This window comes from Lithobates pipiens, unplaced genomic scaffold, assembly GCF_037356315.1.
Source record: "Lithobates pipiens isolate NorthernLeopardFrog02 unplaced genomic scaffold, aLitPip1_a1.2 Scaffold_13, whole genome shotgun sequence".
Classification (NCBI taxonomy): domain Eukaryota; kingdom Metazoa; phylum Chordata; class Amphibia; order Anura; family Ranidae; genus Lithobates; species Lithobates pipiens.
The window spans coordinates 298457169-298475826 of NW_027507718.1; the positions used below are offsets into that span (position 1 = coordinate 298457169).

At 41.7% G+C, this 18658-nt stretch overlaps 1 protein-coding gene across 1 annotated transcript in view; it reads right to left on the bottom strand.

Moving 5' to 3' along the window:
• The window catches only part of PRDM5 (PR/SET domain 5), a 292222-nt gene that overhangs the window by 189510 nt on the left and 84054 nt on the right, over positions 1 to 18658 (bottom strand). Inside the window, exons 9-10 of the mRNA XM_077476830.1 lie at positions 9645 to 9729; positions 9018 to 9175 (exon numbers count right to left, since the gene is read on the bottom strand). Of these exons, the coding sequence (XP_077332956.1) occupies positions 9018 to 9175; positions 9645 to 9729 (243 nt within the window). The remainder of the gene's footprint in view (positions 1 to 9017; positions 9176 to 9644; positions 9730 to 18658) is intronic.

Consider the following 18658-nt stretch of genomic DNA (forward strand, 5'->3'; position numbering starts at 1 on the left):
GAAATTTGAGCTGTCAGTGTCACCCTGCTACACAGCATATATAATGATGAGACATATACTTTAACATTTTGCTGCATGCGATGATTGACAGCCAATAAATGTGTACTAATGAGTGAAAAGCTATTTTTTTTATCAGGTGTCACTAGTAGAAATGAATGAATCAACTATTTGACGGCAGATTATATGTTGAACAGGCAAATTATCCACTCACCTACTTGAATATGAAAACACTTTCATGCACAAACCAACATTAAAAAAATGTCCTGTGGATGACAGCATCCACATATTCAAGTAAATCCTGATCTTACCTGCACTTCAGAGTTATGTTTGCACTAGCACACTGGAAAGTCAATAGTTGATTTCCCTTTTTTCTATATTCTTTAGCTTTCAGATACTTGCTTTGGATCCAAGTGAGTTAAATACTTTTATACATGTTCCAAATGTGTATTCCCTATTAGAAATCATTGAAACCTAATAATACTTTAAGTATTATTAGTACTTGGTACTTCAACCAAATTCTGAAGTTCCACTTTAAGTCCCCCCCATCGCATTTGGTACATACATTTTTGTGGGGAGCAGGTACCTAGTTTTGATAGGTACCGGCTCCAACCTTCACTCGGATTGCCTAGGCTCTCCAGGAGTCCAAAAACTAGCAAAGAACCAGTCCAGGTGAGGACGGTGCTGGATCCTTGGACAGGTAAGTGTCCTTTTATTAAAAGACAACAGCTACAGTAGTTGTAGGGAAGTATTTTGTAAGAAAAACAATGCAGCTACAACATCTAATGACTGATAAGCTGCAATAAAAATATGTTTTTTTGACTTATCTGTGTACTGGAGTACAGTACAGTATACAGGGTGAAGGGACAACCCCCTTTATAAAGAAAGAATTAGATTTACTATCCTAAAAGTGCCAGTAGTGAAGAGGTAATCTCTCACAGTGCATTTAGAAAGTGGAGAGAAATTTCCTTAGAATGTTTTGAAAAAGGACATAAGAAAGGCAGATACCACCTTCAGAAAGAAAGAGGCCTCAGGCCTCAAGACAACTTTGTTTTTATGCAACAATAAGAACGGCTCCTTGCAGTATAAGGCCACTAACTCAGAGACTCTCTTCACAGAGGGAATTTCCCTCATTGTTTCAAAAGGAGGTTTGCCCAAAGAGCCAAAAGAACCAAACTGGAATTCCAAGGGGCTCCAAGGGAAATAACTGGGGGGGGGTGAGTTACTCCCTGAACAAAATCCTTAACCAAGAAGTGAAAGGCCAAAGGCCCCTGAAACAGCACAGCCAAGACCGAGATTTGTCCTTTAATGGTGCTCAAGGCCAAATGTTGATCCAGACCAGGTTTGAGGAAGGACAAAATATGTCCCACGGTATACTTTCTGTGATTTTTCACACCAAGCAAAATAGGCCTTCCAGGTGCGATTGTATACTTATGAGAAGTTGACTTCCTAGCCTTTAAAAGGCAGGACTGACTGAATTCAGAAAGACCATGTCCATGGGGACCATGGCTTCAATAGTCATGCCGTTAAAGCCAGCAACTGAGATACAGAATGGAACACTATACCATGATTCTGGAAGGGCCCTACAGAGCGTCTACCAGAAGCTTCAGTATTTCTAATAGTACCTCCTCCTGTGCCAATGAAGTGCAATAAGGATCACCAGAATGCCCTCCTCCTTGATCCTGTGAAATGGGAAAAATCTGGATGAGCACCAAGGTGTAGGTCAAGCTGAACTGATCCCACAGGGTCACCAGAGCATCCACTACGAAGTTCCCTGTACCTGGTGAAAAACCTGTCCAATTAGCTGTTGAATCTGTATACCAGAAAATCCCCATCTGATGTCCCCCACCTGTGGCAAAGGGCTTGAAAAAACACTGGTTGCCTATTCCCTTGCATGGAGTCACTGAAGACTAAGAAAGTCACAGGAGTACAGTGTCAGCCTGGCATCCGCCATGAGAAGCTTGCACAACTGTTGAGGAAAGGCTTCCCAAACTCCAGTGCCAGGTTGGAAATTCACTATGTTGCAATGCAATGGTCTGAAATGAAATTGTGAGTATGGTACAGCCCTAAGGGAAGCAATCACGAGACCCAGAACCCACACTCACAGAATGAATTAAACGCTTCCTTACTTGAGTCTTCTTCTGTTATACTTGGTAGTTCTATCTTCCGAAGATACTGTTCAATTTTATTTCTTCTATTTTGTTTATCCTCGGAGTCTTGGTTATCGCTCACTTTATATAATAACTGATAGTATTCTGAATTTTTTTTTACTGATATCTCTAGTTGAATGTTTCATCACTCCCTTTCTATCTTTAATTTTTGCAATGAAATTAAAATTTCTTCTAGGTTTAATTACCCCTGTCAATAATCTCCCAGGTTTATTGCCAAATTCATATTGCCTCTTATCTGACTTCAAAAAAACCAGCCTGGTATCCTGTTCCAACAAGTCCCTCAGTGCTTCCCGCTTTCCCATTAATTCGACCATTACTTTGTGATTGTTTAGCCCTTTATGTAGCTGTTCCAACTCCTGAATTTCTTGTAGAATCTTTTGTTTTTGTGTTGTCCATATTTTCCTTCTCTTAGCTGCCTTTGTTATCAATCTCCCTCTCATATATACCTTATGGGTTTCCCACAGTACAGTTGATGCAATATTTCCTATGTTATTTTCTTTAACCACTTTCAGACCGGACCATTTTGCTGGTAAATGACCAGAGGTCTTTTTACACTTTGGCACTGCGCTGCTTTAACTGGTAATTGCGCGGTCATGCAATGTTGTACCCAAACAAAATTTGCGTCCTTTTCTTCCCACAAATAGAGCTTTCTTTTGATGGTATTTGATTGCCTCTGCGATTTTTATTTTTTGCGATATAAACGTAAAAAGACCGCAAATTTTGAAAAAAAATGATATTTTCTACTTTTTGTTATTAGAAAAATCCAATAAACTCAATTTTAGTCATACATTTAGGCCAAAATGTATTCAGCCACATGTCTTTGGTAAAAAAAAAGTCAATAATTGTATATTTATTGGTTTGCGCAAAAGTTGTCACATCTACAAACTAAGGTACGTTTTCTGGAATTTACGCAGCTTTTAGTTTACGACTGCCTATCTCATTTCTTGAGGTGCTAAAATGGCAGGGCAGTACAAAACCCCCCCAAATGACCCCATTTTGGAAAGTAGACCCCCTAAGGAAATTGATAAGAGGCATGTTGAGCCCATTGAATATTTTATTTTTTTGCCTCAAGCGATTGAATAATGACAAAAAAAAATTTTTTTTTTTTTTTTTACACAAAGTTGTCACTAAATGATATATTGCTCACACATGCTATGGGCGTATGTGAAATGACACCCCAAAATAAATTCTGCTGCTTCTCCTGAGTATGGGGATACCACATATGTGGGACTTTTTGGGAGCCTAGCCGCGTACGGGGCCCCGAAAACCAAGCACCGCCTTCAGGCTTTCTAAGGGCGTAAATTTTTGAGTTCACTTCTCACTACCTATTACAGTTTTGAAGGCCATAAAATGCCAAGATGGCACAAAACCCCCACAAATGACCCCATTTTAGAAAGTAGACACCCCAAGCTATTTGCTGAGAGGCATGTTGAGTTCATGGAATATTTTATATTTTGCCACAAGTTGCGGGAAAATTACAAACTTTTTTTTTTTTTTTTTTTTTTTAACAAAGTTGTCACTAAATGATATATTGCTCATGCATGCCATGGGCATATGTGAAATGACACCCCAAAATAAATTCTGCTGCTTCTCCTGAGTACGGGGATACCACATATGTGGGACTTTTTGGGAGCCTAGCCGCGTACGGGGCCCCGAAAACCAAGCACCGCCTTCAGGCTTTCTAAGGGCGTAATTTTTTGATTTCACTCCTCACTACCTATTACAGTTTTGAAGGCCATAAAATGCCAAGATGGCACAAAACCCCCACAAATGACCCCATTTTAGAAAGTAGACACCCCAAGCTATTTGCTGAGAGGCATGTTGAGTCCATGGAATATTTTATATTTTGCCACAAGTTGCGGGAAAATTACAAACTTTTTTTTTTTTTTTTTTTTTTCACAAAGTTGTCACTAAATGATATATTGCTCACGCATGCCATGGGCATATGTGAAATGACACCCCAAAATAAATTCTGCTGCTTCTCCTGAGTATGGGGATACCACATATGTGGGACTTTTTGGGAGCCTAGCCGCGTACGGGGCCCCGAAAACCAAGCACCGCCTTCAGGCTTTCTAAGGGCGTTACAGTTTTGAAGGCCATAAAATGCCAAGATGGCACAAACCCCCCCCAAATGACCCCATTTTGGAAAGTAGACACCCCTAAATTTAGGGGTACACTAGTGAGACTAGGTAATAAATGGCGGGTGCCCTGAAACTATAAAAAAATAACTAACCAACCAGCGTCACCTGTAACAGTTATATGGTGATCACTGGTGAAAGGGTTAACTAGGGGGCAATTAGGGGGCTTTATGCGGTAGTATATGGGGGTCCCTGGCGCTATAAAAAGCTGCAGCGAACCTAAATACCTACCTGCCTAACTAGCGTCACCTGTGACACTAATACAGCGATCAGAAAAACGATCGCTTATTAGGCTGGGTTCACACTGGAGCGATGCGGGAACGCCACGAATGCGCGGCGGGTTCCCGCATCGCATGCCTCCCGGCGGCAGTTCACACTGCCCTATGCGAACTGCTGGGAGTGTCAGTGAAATGTTACTGACACCCCCAGATCAGTTCGCATATCGCAGTGCGATCTGCAAACTCGGATCGCATGGTGTGAACACCCATGCGATCCGATTCTGCTGCGGGCCAAAAAAAGGGTCCCGTGCGAATTTGCGGCGGGTGCGGCGGGTGCGGCGAATGGCTGAACTTGAATCGCACAGAGATCGGATGTGATTTGCACTGCAGTGCGGTGCGAATCACATCCGTTCTCATAAACCGCTGCAATGTGAACCCAGCCTTAGTGACACTGGCGACGGGGGGTGATCACGGGGTTAAACCTTTATTGGGGGGGTTAGGGGGGTACCTTAGAACTAAAGGGGGCTAACCCTAACTGCCCTAACAGTTATTAGTCACAAATGACACCCGCCGGGTGATCAGGGGGTTAAACCTTTATTAGGTAATAAATGGCGGGTGCCCTGAAACTATAAAAAAATAACTAACCAACCAGCGTCACCTGTAACAGTTATATGGTGATCACTGGTGAAAGGGTTAACTAGGGGGCAATCAGGGGGCTTTATGCGGTAGTATATGGGGGTCCCTGGCGCTATAAAAAGCTGCGGCGAACCTAAATACCTACCTGCCTAACTAGCGTCACCTGTGACACTAATACGGCGATCAGAAAAATGATCGCTTATTAGGCTGGGTTCACACTGGAGCGATGCGGAAACGCCGCGAATCCGCGGCGGGTTCCCGCATCGCATGCCTCCCGGCGGCAGTTCACACTGCCCTATGCGAACTGCTGGGAGTGTCAGTGAAATGTTACTGACACCCCCAGATCAGTTCGCATATCGCAGTGCGATCTGCAAACTCGGATCGCATGGTGTGAACACCCATGCGATCCGATTCTGCTGCGGGCCAAAAAAAGGGTCCCGTGCGAATTTGCGGCGGGTGCGGCGGGTGCGGCGAATGGCTGAACTCGAATCGCACAGAGATCGGATGTGATTTGCACTGCAGTGCGGTGCGAATCACATTCGTTCTCATAAACCGCTGCAATGTGAACCCAGCCTTAGTGACACTGGCGACGGGGGGTGATCACGGGGTTAAACCTTTATTGGGGGGGTTAGGGGGGTACATTAGAACTAAAGGGGGCTAACTCTAACTGCCCTAACAGTTATTACAGTCACAAATGACACCAATGCAAAAAAAAAAAAAAAAAAAAAAAAATGACATTGGTGTCACTGTGACTGGGGGGCAGGGGTAATTGGGGGGGTGATCGGGGGGTAAAGGGGGGGTGTGAGTGTGCCTGGCATGTTCTACTGTGTGTGTGAGTGTTGGTGCAACTTACTGATCCGCTCTCCTCCGTGTCAGAACGAAAAATACCGACACGGAGGAGAGAATACATCACTTCCTCTCCTGTGTTTACATTACAGGAGAGGAAGTGATGTCACCGAGGATTTCTATTCGTCGGGAGCGATCGCGAGGGGGTGGCCATGAATGAATGGCCGTCCCCTCGTCCGGGATCGCTCCCGTACGAATACCGACCGCCGCAGGCACCGGGCGGGGGCCCGATCGGGCCCCCGACCCGCGGGAGGCAAGGGACGTACATGTATGTCCTTATGCCTGCCCGTGCCATTGTACCGACGTACATCGGCGTGCGGCGGTCGGCAACTGGTTAAAGAATAGATTCAGATCTATTTCTAATGCCTCGCATATCTTATGATCATATAGAAGAGATTCACCTAACCTCCATGATCTTAGCCTATCCGGTATGTCCTTTAAATCCAAGGTAGCCATAACCGGGGCATGATCCAAGAGGGTTATTGATTTCACTTCCACTGTCCTCAACCCTTATAAAAGCTGGTGATCCAGGAAAATATAATCAATTCTTGAATAGGAGCGGTGTACCTGGGAGTAATATGTAAAATCCTTCCCACCAGGATGCACAATTCTACATACCTCCACTAATTGCTGCTGATGTAATTCTCGTTTAATTAACTTAAAATATTTTCCTTCTGAACGTAGTGATGGGGGTTGAGTATCCAGAGCAGGGTCAAAAACAAAGTTAAGATCCCCTGCTATAATCACCCCCCCCCCCTTAAAACTTTCCAGTAAGTAAGCTTGATAGTGATATCTCTACGGAGGAGATAGAGAAGTTAATTAAAAACAGCAAGAGTGGAAAAAGTCCAGGGCCAGATGGGTATACGTTATTATATTTTTAAAAGTTTATAGGACCCCTGACACCCTACTTTCACTTATATATGAACTGGATTGGGGGAGGAATGGAGATACGTAAGGAAGCTTTGGGGGGCCTACATAACAATCCTAGCAAAGAAAGGGAAAGATCCAACATTATGTTCCAGCTTCAGACCAATTCCTTGATTAATGAGGATGTAAAAATCTACGCAAGGATTCTGGCTGAAAGATTGAAGCAGCATATGCCAGATTGCATAAAAAGGGATCAGGCAAGCTTTGTCCCAGGTAGGGAAGCAAGGGATAATATACTAAGGACAACCCTCTTAATGCATGAAGCAAAAAAGGGAAAGAAATCTTCCCTCTTCCTATCAGTAGATGCCGAAAAGGCTTTCGATAGGATAGAGTGGGAATATATGCTCCAGACACTATATAAATTTGGCCATGGCCCACAAATGCTCAGGTGGATAGAGGCTCTATATTTTAACACCACAGCTCAAATCCAGGTGAATGGAACTTTGTCAGACTCATTTAGGCTTTACAACGGGACGCGCCAGGGATGCCCACTCTCTCCCTTGAAAAAAAAAACAAAAAAAAATGCTTCCTCTGGCGCAGGAGGGCCTGTTTGTCCTGATGCAGAAATGTAATGGACCAGAATGTGTTCAGCTCAGAGCAAGGCACTCCAATCTGTAAGATAGGGTCAGTGATGGCTTCTGGAGGTTGAGGGTCCAACCAAAACTCTTCAATGCCTATACCTTCTGTTGGATGACAGGGATAGAGAGGACTGATACTTTAGCAGCAGATCGTCAAGACACCCCACAATGCAAATGCCTTAAGAACAGAGAACAGCCAAAACCAGAGCATCCTGGTAAAACCCAGGGGGGTTGTAGATACAGCAAAGGGAAGAGTGAAAATTTGGTAATTGTGTTCGCCCACAGCATAATGCCAATAGTATTGATAAGGCGAAAAAATTTGGAATGTGCAGATAAGCATTTTGTAGGTATATTGAGACCTGAAAATTCCCCAGAAGGAGGGAGTCAATGATCGACCTAGCATTTGCCATGCAAAGCCTCTGAACCCATAGGAACAAGCTAAGGAGACTCTTTGTATCTAAAATGGGCCAAAACTGTGAAGAGATCTGAGTAAAAACCTTGAAAGTGTTTTCCTTTTAATACAAGGCTAATGACCCCTTGATCCAGGAGCTAATGCAGCAGCAAGCAGATCTGCCTGACATGACAGAGAAGAAGTGCAAGACTCCAGTTTGTAGGCCCTGGAAATGAAACTCTGGACCCAAGCATCGGAAATATTCTGGGACCAGAAGGCTGAGAAAGCCGAAAGATATACCCCCACTTTGAGAAGTAGGGATCGTCCATCACTGTTAAGAGGCCTTAGCACCAACCTTGGTTGGTTTGGAAGGCTATTTCATTTTGCAAAAGTACTGTAAGTTACTGGCTTAAACCTAGCATCGGAAGACTCAGGGGATCTCAAGAGTAGAAGGTCTGTTGGTGAAGGAACAAGCCTTCTTTCTTCTGAAGGAAGGACTATGGACTCAGGGATTCATGGTGATGAAGCTGGGATTAAAGGACATATGTTTAGTTCAGATAACAATGGTCCGACAGACTTCTCAAGACAAAAACGTGGGCTGCTTGGCAGGGCCCACCAAGGCGAAGCTTAAGGAGAGCCTTTAACCTTATATCTACCAGGTCTTTGAGGGGATTTTAGAGACCCCTTTGCTAAATACTTTTGGGGGACCAGATTCAGGCTGTTCCAACACTAAACAAGAGCATACAGCTTCAATAAACACAGCTTAGGAAAATTGTCTGTAGCAGGCATATCATTTTTTTGCCAGTATCCAATCACCTGAGGGTAGCTCCATATAACCTAGTTGCAATGATTTTAAGAAGCCTGTGTCATGTACTGTTCTCGGGAAATTAAATCTTTATAACACACATTGAATACAATACAAAAAACAAGGAACTTGTTATACATTGGCCACTGTAAAGCTACAATATGATAAGTTAACACACGTTCAAGTATATGCTAAGTCTATCCAGATATTGGACAACATGATGCTATAAATAGATGAAAGGTTCACTTTAACATAAAAAATGTGAACGTTTTGCAAAATGCCATTGTAAACACCAGCGTTAGTTGTTTACCTTTTTATGATTCTTGTAAACATTTCTGTGGGCAAATCCTTTTCCACAGAGCTTGCACTGGTAAGGTTTGTCCTCGCTGTGTATTATTTTGTGAGCGGTCACTTGATCAAGTCGTTTGAAGGACTTACAGCAAACCTCACAGGTGTAGGGGCGCTTCTCTGCAGAAAATGATTGGGGACATTTAATCTGTAGTTCAGTGGAGGGGAGGTAGAAGATGAAAGGCAAACAGAGTACTCTCCATAGAGACTGTTGCATTTAAGTCAGTCCAATTAAGATTAACCAATTAGAAAAGCATCTAATGCCCTTTCTAACATGATAGTTCATAACGGATAGAAGAACGAAACATTGCCACAGACTTAAATATAATCTTTTCAAACCGACATCGAATTAACTAGCTTAAATCAAAAGAGAAGGACTTCAAAGAAAGCTAGCTTCAAGATTATACATTGGAATATGTGCAATGCATTTAACAAAATACACAACGAATAAAAAAATGTTCCAAAATTTGGATTTCTTGCTTATAATTCTAAAATATTAATCCATAAAAACGAACACACAGCACAACATGTGCGCTTCTTGTAATACTGCCTGAATCATAAAAAAAGCATGCAGAGGTGGTTGTTTTACCTGAGTGAGTTATCATATGCCTTCTAAGTTGGTTAGCTGAAATAAATTTCTTGTCACAATCCTGACACTCATAGACCTCATGAACCTGTAAAACGAGTGTTTAATGATAATTAAAAATGTGACTCTGTTCACACTGTAAGTGTTTAGTGTTGGAAGGTCCTTCTATACAACAATGTGCTTTTTCAAGATCTGCATAATTGCCGTTTATTTTTGAGAACATGCAAAACTATTAAATGAATACAAAGGCACATATATCAGTTTAGGAGACAATAACAAAATAATGATAACACTGATAGTTCATATGAATGTTGTTCCAAATATCAACTATAGTGACTATATATATCATGTGACCTGCTCTACCAGCGGAGACAGAATTTGTGAGTTACATTGGTTAACCTCTGGACCTACTCTTTAAAGTGGAATTAAACTGCCAAACCTGTGAAGAAATGATGGGTCTTCTTTTTGCTGTACTGTGGAACACACACAAGTTCACAGGAATTTCTTACTGTACGTCCCACCACATAATAATGCCAAGACTGTACACTGATCTGCATATGTACGGCTCAGTGTACACTTACAGAAACAACTTCTGACAAACAGGGAGAAGGCAGAAAAGCATTATTTGCTAAAGTAACTTTAGTTTTACATTCAGTATGCCCACTAGTGAACAATTTTTTGTTTCCTACTTGCCTGATCTGCACAATGGCAGCTCTGGTAAACCAAAATATCAAAATTCAAAATGATTAAAAAAAAAAGCCTAAGTCTATCCTTTGCACTTAAGTGAACTTAACACACACATAACAGTTTGTCGATTGGCAATATTCCAATTACACACAGAAGGAAAGCAACAGTTTATCATGTCACACCGTCCTGCATCTACATATATGGCAATGTGCACCCTTATATACAAATTTCAAGGTCTTTATTTAACTTAATTTAGAGAACTGTACAAATACCACATTATATGAGCACCCAAAGGTGGTCATCAACTTTAGAAGGCAGTAAGACATACAGACATAATCAGACAGAGCAAACTTATTTAACCACTTCCAACCTGCACACGCCGATGTACGCCTGCAGAATGGCAGACAGGCAAATGGGTGTACAGGCACGTCCCTTTAAATTTGCCTCTGTGAGTCCAATCGCGGGTTCCGCAGGCTCAATCACCGCGGGGATACCCGCGATCGTCTCACGAGGAGGAAGAGCAGGGAGATGTTAAAGTAAACAAGCATCTCACCGTTCTGCCTAGCAACAGTGTCATTTATATCTGCTCCCTGTGACTGGAGCAAAGATCAGTGACATGTAAAACACAGCCCGCCCCCCACACCCCTAGGACACACTTAACCCCTACACTGCCACCTAGTGGTTAATCCCTTCACTGCCAGTGTTATTTACACAGGAATCAGTGCATTTGTATAGCACTGATTGATGTATAAATGACAATGGTCCCAAAAATGTGTCAAAAATGTCTGATGTGTCCGCCATAATGTCGCAGTCACAATAAAAATCGCTGATCGTCGCCATTACTAGTAAAAAAAAATGATTAATAAAAATGCCATAAAACTATCCCCTATTTTGTAAACGCTATAACTTTTGCGCAAACCAATTAATAATCGCTTATTGCAATTTTTTCCCAAAAATATGTAGAAGAATATGTATCGGCCTAAACTGAGGGAAAAAAAAAACTTTTTTTATACATTTTTAGGGATATTTATTATAGCAAAAAGTAAAAAATAATGTGTTTTTTTTCAAAATTGTCGCTCTTTTTTTGTTTATAGTGCAAAGAATAAAAATCGCAGGGGTGATTAAATACCACCAAAAGAAAGCTCTATTTGTGTGAAAAATAGGATGTCAATATTGTTTGGAAGCCACGTCGTACGACCGCGCAATCGTCAGTTAAATCAACACAGTGCCGAATCGCAAAACGTGGTCTGGTCTTTGGCCAGCAAAATGGTCCGGGGCTTAAGTGGTTAAGCATAGTTATACTTATGGAAATGGAAGGGTTAAGGGTGACCTGAGTCCTCCAGTCATGGCTTAATTTTAAGAAACATCAGTGCTATCGAAGAATCTAGTATGCCATGGTGACCAGTTATATTGATTTGGCACTGCTCAAAGTAGAGGTGAAAGTATATCCTTGTGTCGCAGAACAAAGGGTTTAGGCTTATCCTGATACCAATCCAGAGGGCTAGTAAGTGTAAAGAGGAAAGAATCGCTGCTACTCCAGACCAGCCCAAGTGAACAAATGATAAGCAGTGGCCTCAGTCTACATGTCTCCACCACACCATACACCCTGATGACCTTTCCTCTTTACATTTTCTAGCCAGTCTGATATGCCATGTAAGGCTGGCCATCCAAGAAAATAATCTATAATCGAATCTATGACCAGCTCTAATGTCCAAAGATAAGGCAATTCTTACATATTCTGGCCAAAATATACCTAGACTGATTATCTAATGTATACTGTCTACAGCACCTTTAAGCTGGCCATACATTACAAAATGTTCCTATTCAATTTCCTTTAGATTTCAACATTTAGCGCAAGGGTCTGCCTGATTACATACAAATTCAAAGTGTTTAGTTATGATCTCCTCATATTATATAATTTTAGTAACTCTAAAGGAAAATTGTACAAGGGAATAGTAAGATGTACGGCCAGCCTTAGTCTCTATGCAAAGTGATGATAAAGTGAACTGTTATAAATGTGGCTTGCAAGCAGTTAGGTGTACAACACCGACACTATAAAGCACTTCAGTGAGCACAATGTGCACAAAAGTCCTTAACACATCGAACGCCTTATCCATGACCGAATGAGTCGCTACCTCAGGGACATCAACCTTCTCGACCCCCTACAGTATGGCTTCTGCACACAACATTCTACTGAAACTGCCCAACTAAAACTCACCAATGACCTACTAACTGGTAAAACCAATGGGCACTACTCCATACTCATACTTGTAGACCTCTCTGCTGCCTTTGACACAGTTGACCACCTGCTCCTCCTCTGCAAATTACACTCCCTTGGACACCGTGACTCTGCTTTATCTTGGTTCTCCTCCTACCTATCTCAGCGCACTTTCAGTGTCACTTACAGCTGCATCTCCTCCACCCCCCTTCCTCTTTCTGTTGGAGTACCCCAAGGCTCCATCCACCTCACTAACCGATCCATGACTGCTCTCTCCTCTCTGCCAATCCCTTCACTGGCTCCCCCTACCCCACCGTGTAAAATTCTAAATGCTAACCATAACATACAAGGCCATTCACAACATCGCCCCCATCTACATCCCCAACCTCATCTACAGATATCGCCCAAATCGTCCCCTCTGCTCCTCGCAGGACCTCCTGCTCTCTAGCTCCCTTGTTACCTCCTCCCATGCTCGCCTTCAAGACTTCTCCAGAGCCTCTCCCATCCTCTGGAACTCCCTGCAACAGTGTATCCAATCAGCCCCTACCTTGTCCACCTTTAGGACATCCCTGAAAACTCATTTATTCAGGGAAAGCCTATCACACACCCATCTAACTGTCCCCGAGCCAGCCCCATCAAATCATTCTCTGCAGCTATTACCTTCTGTACCACCTCCTCCCTTTAGAATGTAAGGTCTATGAGCAGGGCCCTCCTGTACCATTTGTATTGAACTGTACTGCAATTGTGTTGTCCACCCTATACATTGTAAAGCACTGTGTAAACTGTTGGCGCTATATAAATCGTGTATAATAATAATAATAATAATAATAATTTAATGTATTTTGTGCATTGTGCCCTTTTTTGTTCTGTTTTCGAATCTTAGTGCTGCTACTTCCCTGCAGCTTTTTTCAGCCATTTCCTGTCTACGTGCATTCACTCTAGACTTGGCTGCACATCTGCACATCATTGCTCCTGCTTTCTGATGGTGACAACAGTGAATTGTTTGTGCACAATGTGCTTTGACATAGCTGCCTGTAGTCTCCAATAAAAGCTTATGAGAGGGGGACAACGGTAAAGCATGAAAGAGTTTTGTCAAGTGCCTTCATGATAGGATCACCAGGTATTATCTCAATAAAAAAGGTTTAAAACACTTTTTTATTTATTGATTTGGTTTACATCTACTTTAAGAATTTCTCACAGAATGTTTTTGTCATGCTGGGTTACTTAAAATATAATTCTAACTCAACCATCTGCAGATACATAAAAGAACCTACTAGATGAACGTTCAGCTGTTGTTTAGCATAACATTATATTAAGTACCTAGATATATATACACAACTTATTCTAGATTATTTATCCACCAGAAAACAGTAAAACAGTGTAGTGCAAGTTTACCTTTTTGTTTACATGGGCTTGGAGCCCATTCACAACTGTTTGCCCTTGCTTTTCATTAATGAATGTGTGTTTATGTGCATTGCATTAAAGCAGCCTATTCATTTTTAAAGGGCTGCCAATACAACAAAGCATCCAAAAAGTACCTGCACCTTTTTTCCCAGCATAGCACACCATAAAGCAAGGTAGCACAGTGGTGTGCGGCATTGCATCTGCATTGTGGTGGTGCATTTAGGTGCCTTTCAAAATCAATGACACTGCAACGCAATAAGACACATATGGTGCATTACTAAGCGAAACCACATGACTGCCATATGATTAGGTCTATGTTGCTTAATTATTATTTTTTTTTAATTTGCAAGTTTTTAGTTTATACATTTTTAAGTGGATATTTTTTATTATATTCCTCCCTTTGATGTCCTTCAGGTATATAATCTCTCTTTTATAAAAATATAGTACATGACAAAATATATTCCATAGTACTATAAGTTTTCTAAAGACATAGCACAATAAAGAAAGAAAATTCATACCAAACCACTACATGGTTTTATTAAAAACCAGCTCCAGCTTAAAGCGCAAGTCCCGCAATTTTTTTTTTTAAAGTCAGCAGCTACAAATACTGTAGCTGCTGACTTTTAAAATAAGGACACTTACCTTTCCAGGGCGATGTCGGCACCCAAGGCCAAACCGTCCCTCGGTCGTCAGATGCTGCCAACATCTTCCGTAAGGGAATCAGGAAATGAAGCCTTGCGGCTTCAGTTCCCGGTTCCCTACTGTGCAAGCGCGAGTCGTGCTGTGCAATCAGAATGGTCCCTGCTGTCTCTGGGACCCGTGCGTGTCCCAGCAGACAGCGCAGTGAGACGAGAGGAGGCATAGACTCCCATGGGAGTCTATGCCCAGAAGTGGATGCAAATACTTGTCTTAGACAGGTATCTGCACCCCCTCCCCCCTGAAAGCTGCCAAATGTGACACTGGAGGGGGGGAGGGTTCCCAAAAGCGGAGGTTACATTTTTGTGTGAACCTTCGCTTTAAGCATTTTTGCTGGTGTTGCTCTGGATAGAGGGAAAGAAAAAAGTGCAAGAAACGCCTATCAATTTTTTGGCTGTATCTGGAACTGGGCTAGAGGGACAATAAAGAGAAAAATTCAATACATTTTTTTGGTAGAGCAGGGAAAAGTTAATATTTATTAAATATTATAGATATCTTTTTTTATTTTCGTTAGTGCTTTCCTGTCCTAGTGAATCCTGTTCCCCTCTTTTCTTGCATTGATGTCACAGGGATAAAAAAGTAACATTTAATCTTCCCAATAAAGTCACAAACAGCTACAAAAACCTGAAAAAAGTTCTATCTTTTTCAAAACAGCATACAAAGTGAAAGGTTGCAAACCTCTCTCTTGCATTTCTGTAGCTCAATGCAAAAAATCTAAAAATAAATAAATAAGAAGCAGTTTTTCATTTGATTAAAATGCATTTATAAAATAGTTACATGTTAGCTGTATCATCTGAAGCACTGTAGCACAAATATTAACAGATGGAAATCTCAGAATTCAATGAACAGGAAGTCCAAGCAAACACATAAATATGCATATAAGATATATACACAGGAGCTGTTTACCGTGTTTACCGTGTTTCCCCCAAAATAAGCCAGGGTCTTATATTAATTTTGGCAACAAAAGAGCCAGTAGGGCTTATTTTCAGGGTAGGGCTTGTCATGTGCCATCGTCTCTCCCCATCTCCCTCCCTGCCTGTCAGGAATCCCCAGTGGCCAGTGGAACTGAGTAAAAGTGCTTGTAAAATCCTAAAATGCACTGTATTACAGTATTATAGCATATAAACTGTGCATGTTTCTGTAATCTATTTGTGATAAATACCTTCTTATAGCAATGCTCTGCGCTTCCCTGACCTGCCTGATCGGTCTTCCCAGTTCAGAGCACTGTAGAGGAAGGGGGCCCAAGATCCCCCACTGACAGCTGGTAGAAGAGGATAAGAGGAGAGCAGCAGGGGATCAGCTGAGCACCGCTTGGCACTTCCATGGCCTGCCTGAGCTGTCTTCCCCGCTCCGAGCACTGCAGAGTAGGGGCCAAGATCCCCCGCTGACAGCTGGGAGAAGAGGAGGAGAGCAGCGGAGGCGCTGTAACAAAGGTATTTATCACAAATAGATTACAGAAACATACACAGTTTACATAATATAATACTGTAATACAGTGCATTCTAGGATTTTACAACCACTTTAAACTAGGGCTTATTTTAGGGGTAGTGTTTATATTGCAGCCCTCCCCGAAAATCACAGTATGGCTTATTTTCGGGGTAGGTCTTATTTTCGGGGGAACGCAGTACCTGGCAAATTATTGATATTACCATTTAGCGTGAAGATTTACACACCTTTGCCACATGCTACAGCCCTGATCTTTCATTGATGTGGTTTAGTTACATTTATAGGTCTTGTTCGCCTAACAGCCTGGGACTGGGCAGTGGAAAAAGCAGTAGCAGACTGATAAGCTCATCTGTCTGTCATTCTGATCTCTCTTATCAGCATTGACTTGACTTATCAGCTTATACCCCCCCCCCCCCCCATACACTTACCTTAGTCCTCTCTCCCATTCCAGCGGTGTGGTCGTCTGTGCAGCAGTGCTCTCTTCTCTTCCTCTTTTCATAGGATACACAGACAGCCATTGGGAGTCATTGGCTTTTGCTACTGTCAGTCAAATCCTGTGAATCCCAGTTTTGGTAGACTAGCTTGCTGGTCATTACTGGCTAACGATCCAACCAATAAAAGATTGGTTCAGAAGTAAAAATACTGAATTACAAATATTGCAGCAGTGCTTGGTAAATAACAACTGTGTGTGACTTTATCTCTAAAACGTAAAGTATCTCACAAAAGTGAGTACACCCCTCACATTTTTGTAAATATTTTATTATGTCTTTTCATGTGACAGCACTGAAGAAATTACACTTTGCTACAATGTAAAGTAGTGAGTGTACAGCTTGTATAACAATGTAAATTTGCTGTCCCCTCAAAATAACTCAACACACAGCCATTAATGTCTAAACCGCTGGCAACAAAAGTGAGTACACCCCTGTACTCACCTTTAAGTGAAAATTTCCAAATTGGGCCCAAAGTGTCACTATTTTTGGTGTCCACCATTATTTTCCAGCACTGCCTTAACCCTTTTGGGCATGGAGTTCACCAGAGCTTTACAGGTTGCCACTGGAGTTGTCTTCCACTCCTCCATGATAACATCACAGAGCTGGTGAATGTTAAAGACCTTGCACTCCTCCACCTTCCGTTTGAGGATGCCCCTCAGATGCTCAATAGGGTTTAGGTCTGGAGACATGCTTGGCCAGTCCATCACCTTTACCCTCAACTTCTTTAGCAAGGCAGCGGTTGTCTTGGAGGTGTGTTTGGGGTCAATATCCTGTTGGAATACTGCCCTGCGGCCCAGTCTCTGGAGGGAAGGGATCATGCTCTGCTTCAGTATGTCACAGTACATGTTGGCATTCATGGTTCCCTCAATGAACTGTAGCTCCCCAGTGCCCACAGCACTCATGCAGCCCCAGACCATGACACTCCCACCACCATGCTTGACTGTAGGCACTGTTATACAAGCTGTACTACTTTACATTGAAGCGAAGTGTCATTTCTTCAGTATTGTCACATGAAAAGATATAATAAAATATGTACAAAAATGTGAGGGGTGTACTCACTTTTGTGAGATATTGTACATCATTCTTATCAAAGGGATTAGCTTTCTATTGCTGGCACAATCGCCATAAATTTTCTTGACTTGTTAATAAGGTAGAACAAGTAAAATTTTGCTATTTTTTTAACTACCTACACTAAGCCGCTTGTTTTTTTTGGTTACTGAAATTTCCACCGCATCATTAAATACATCTTTTTGTAAACTGGGGGGAAAATAGATAACTCATCTCATGAAGAGTTGTACATTTTACCTGTGATTACAGGCTATATTATCTGCAGATCCAATAGTATCCATTTTTTTCCAATGAATAACATTCATTTGACAGAGAATATAGCCTGAGAATATTTGAGTTTGCACTATTATACAAATAGTTTTGATGGGAAAACAGATATGCATTCTTTTTTATAAATATGCCTCTTTCTGTTATTCTCTAAAGAAGATATTTTAAGCATACTGTGATGAAGAAGGGATACTTAGTAATAGAGAATAAAGTATAGCATTCTCTTGAATGTTTGAACCATTAACTATATTGTTGCATAAACATTTCAAACTTATTTCATGTTAAAAATATGCAGACATAAGTTAATAACTTCTATACTAAATGTGAGTTAGCCATGTGTGCATTCAGATGGACATCTGTGGACCTCCATACATCAAGAGTTTTTTTCTCTTTCAAATGATATACCTAGTCTTTGATTAGACCACATGTACCCTGTCATTTCATTGCTTAGATGACTACTTTGTGGAAACTGACAAAGAAGGATGACATTTCCTCAGCCAGCATGTGGTACAACTTAACCACATTTCCAAGTCTAATAAGAGTGTTCTCTACCTTGACATATGAGGTACCTTAAGCACATGGGTGACAGACAAGCTTACGATGCACAAAATTCTAAGGTAAATGTTCTTCAGTGTAATGGGCTGATTTCCTTTTTGCCACAAGCTACTGTTCTATACAGCTATGCCAAAAATATTTGCCCCAGGTAAGATGTGGGTAAGTTTCACCCAACAACAGCCTAA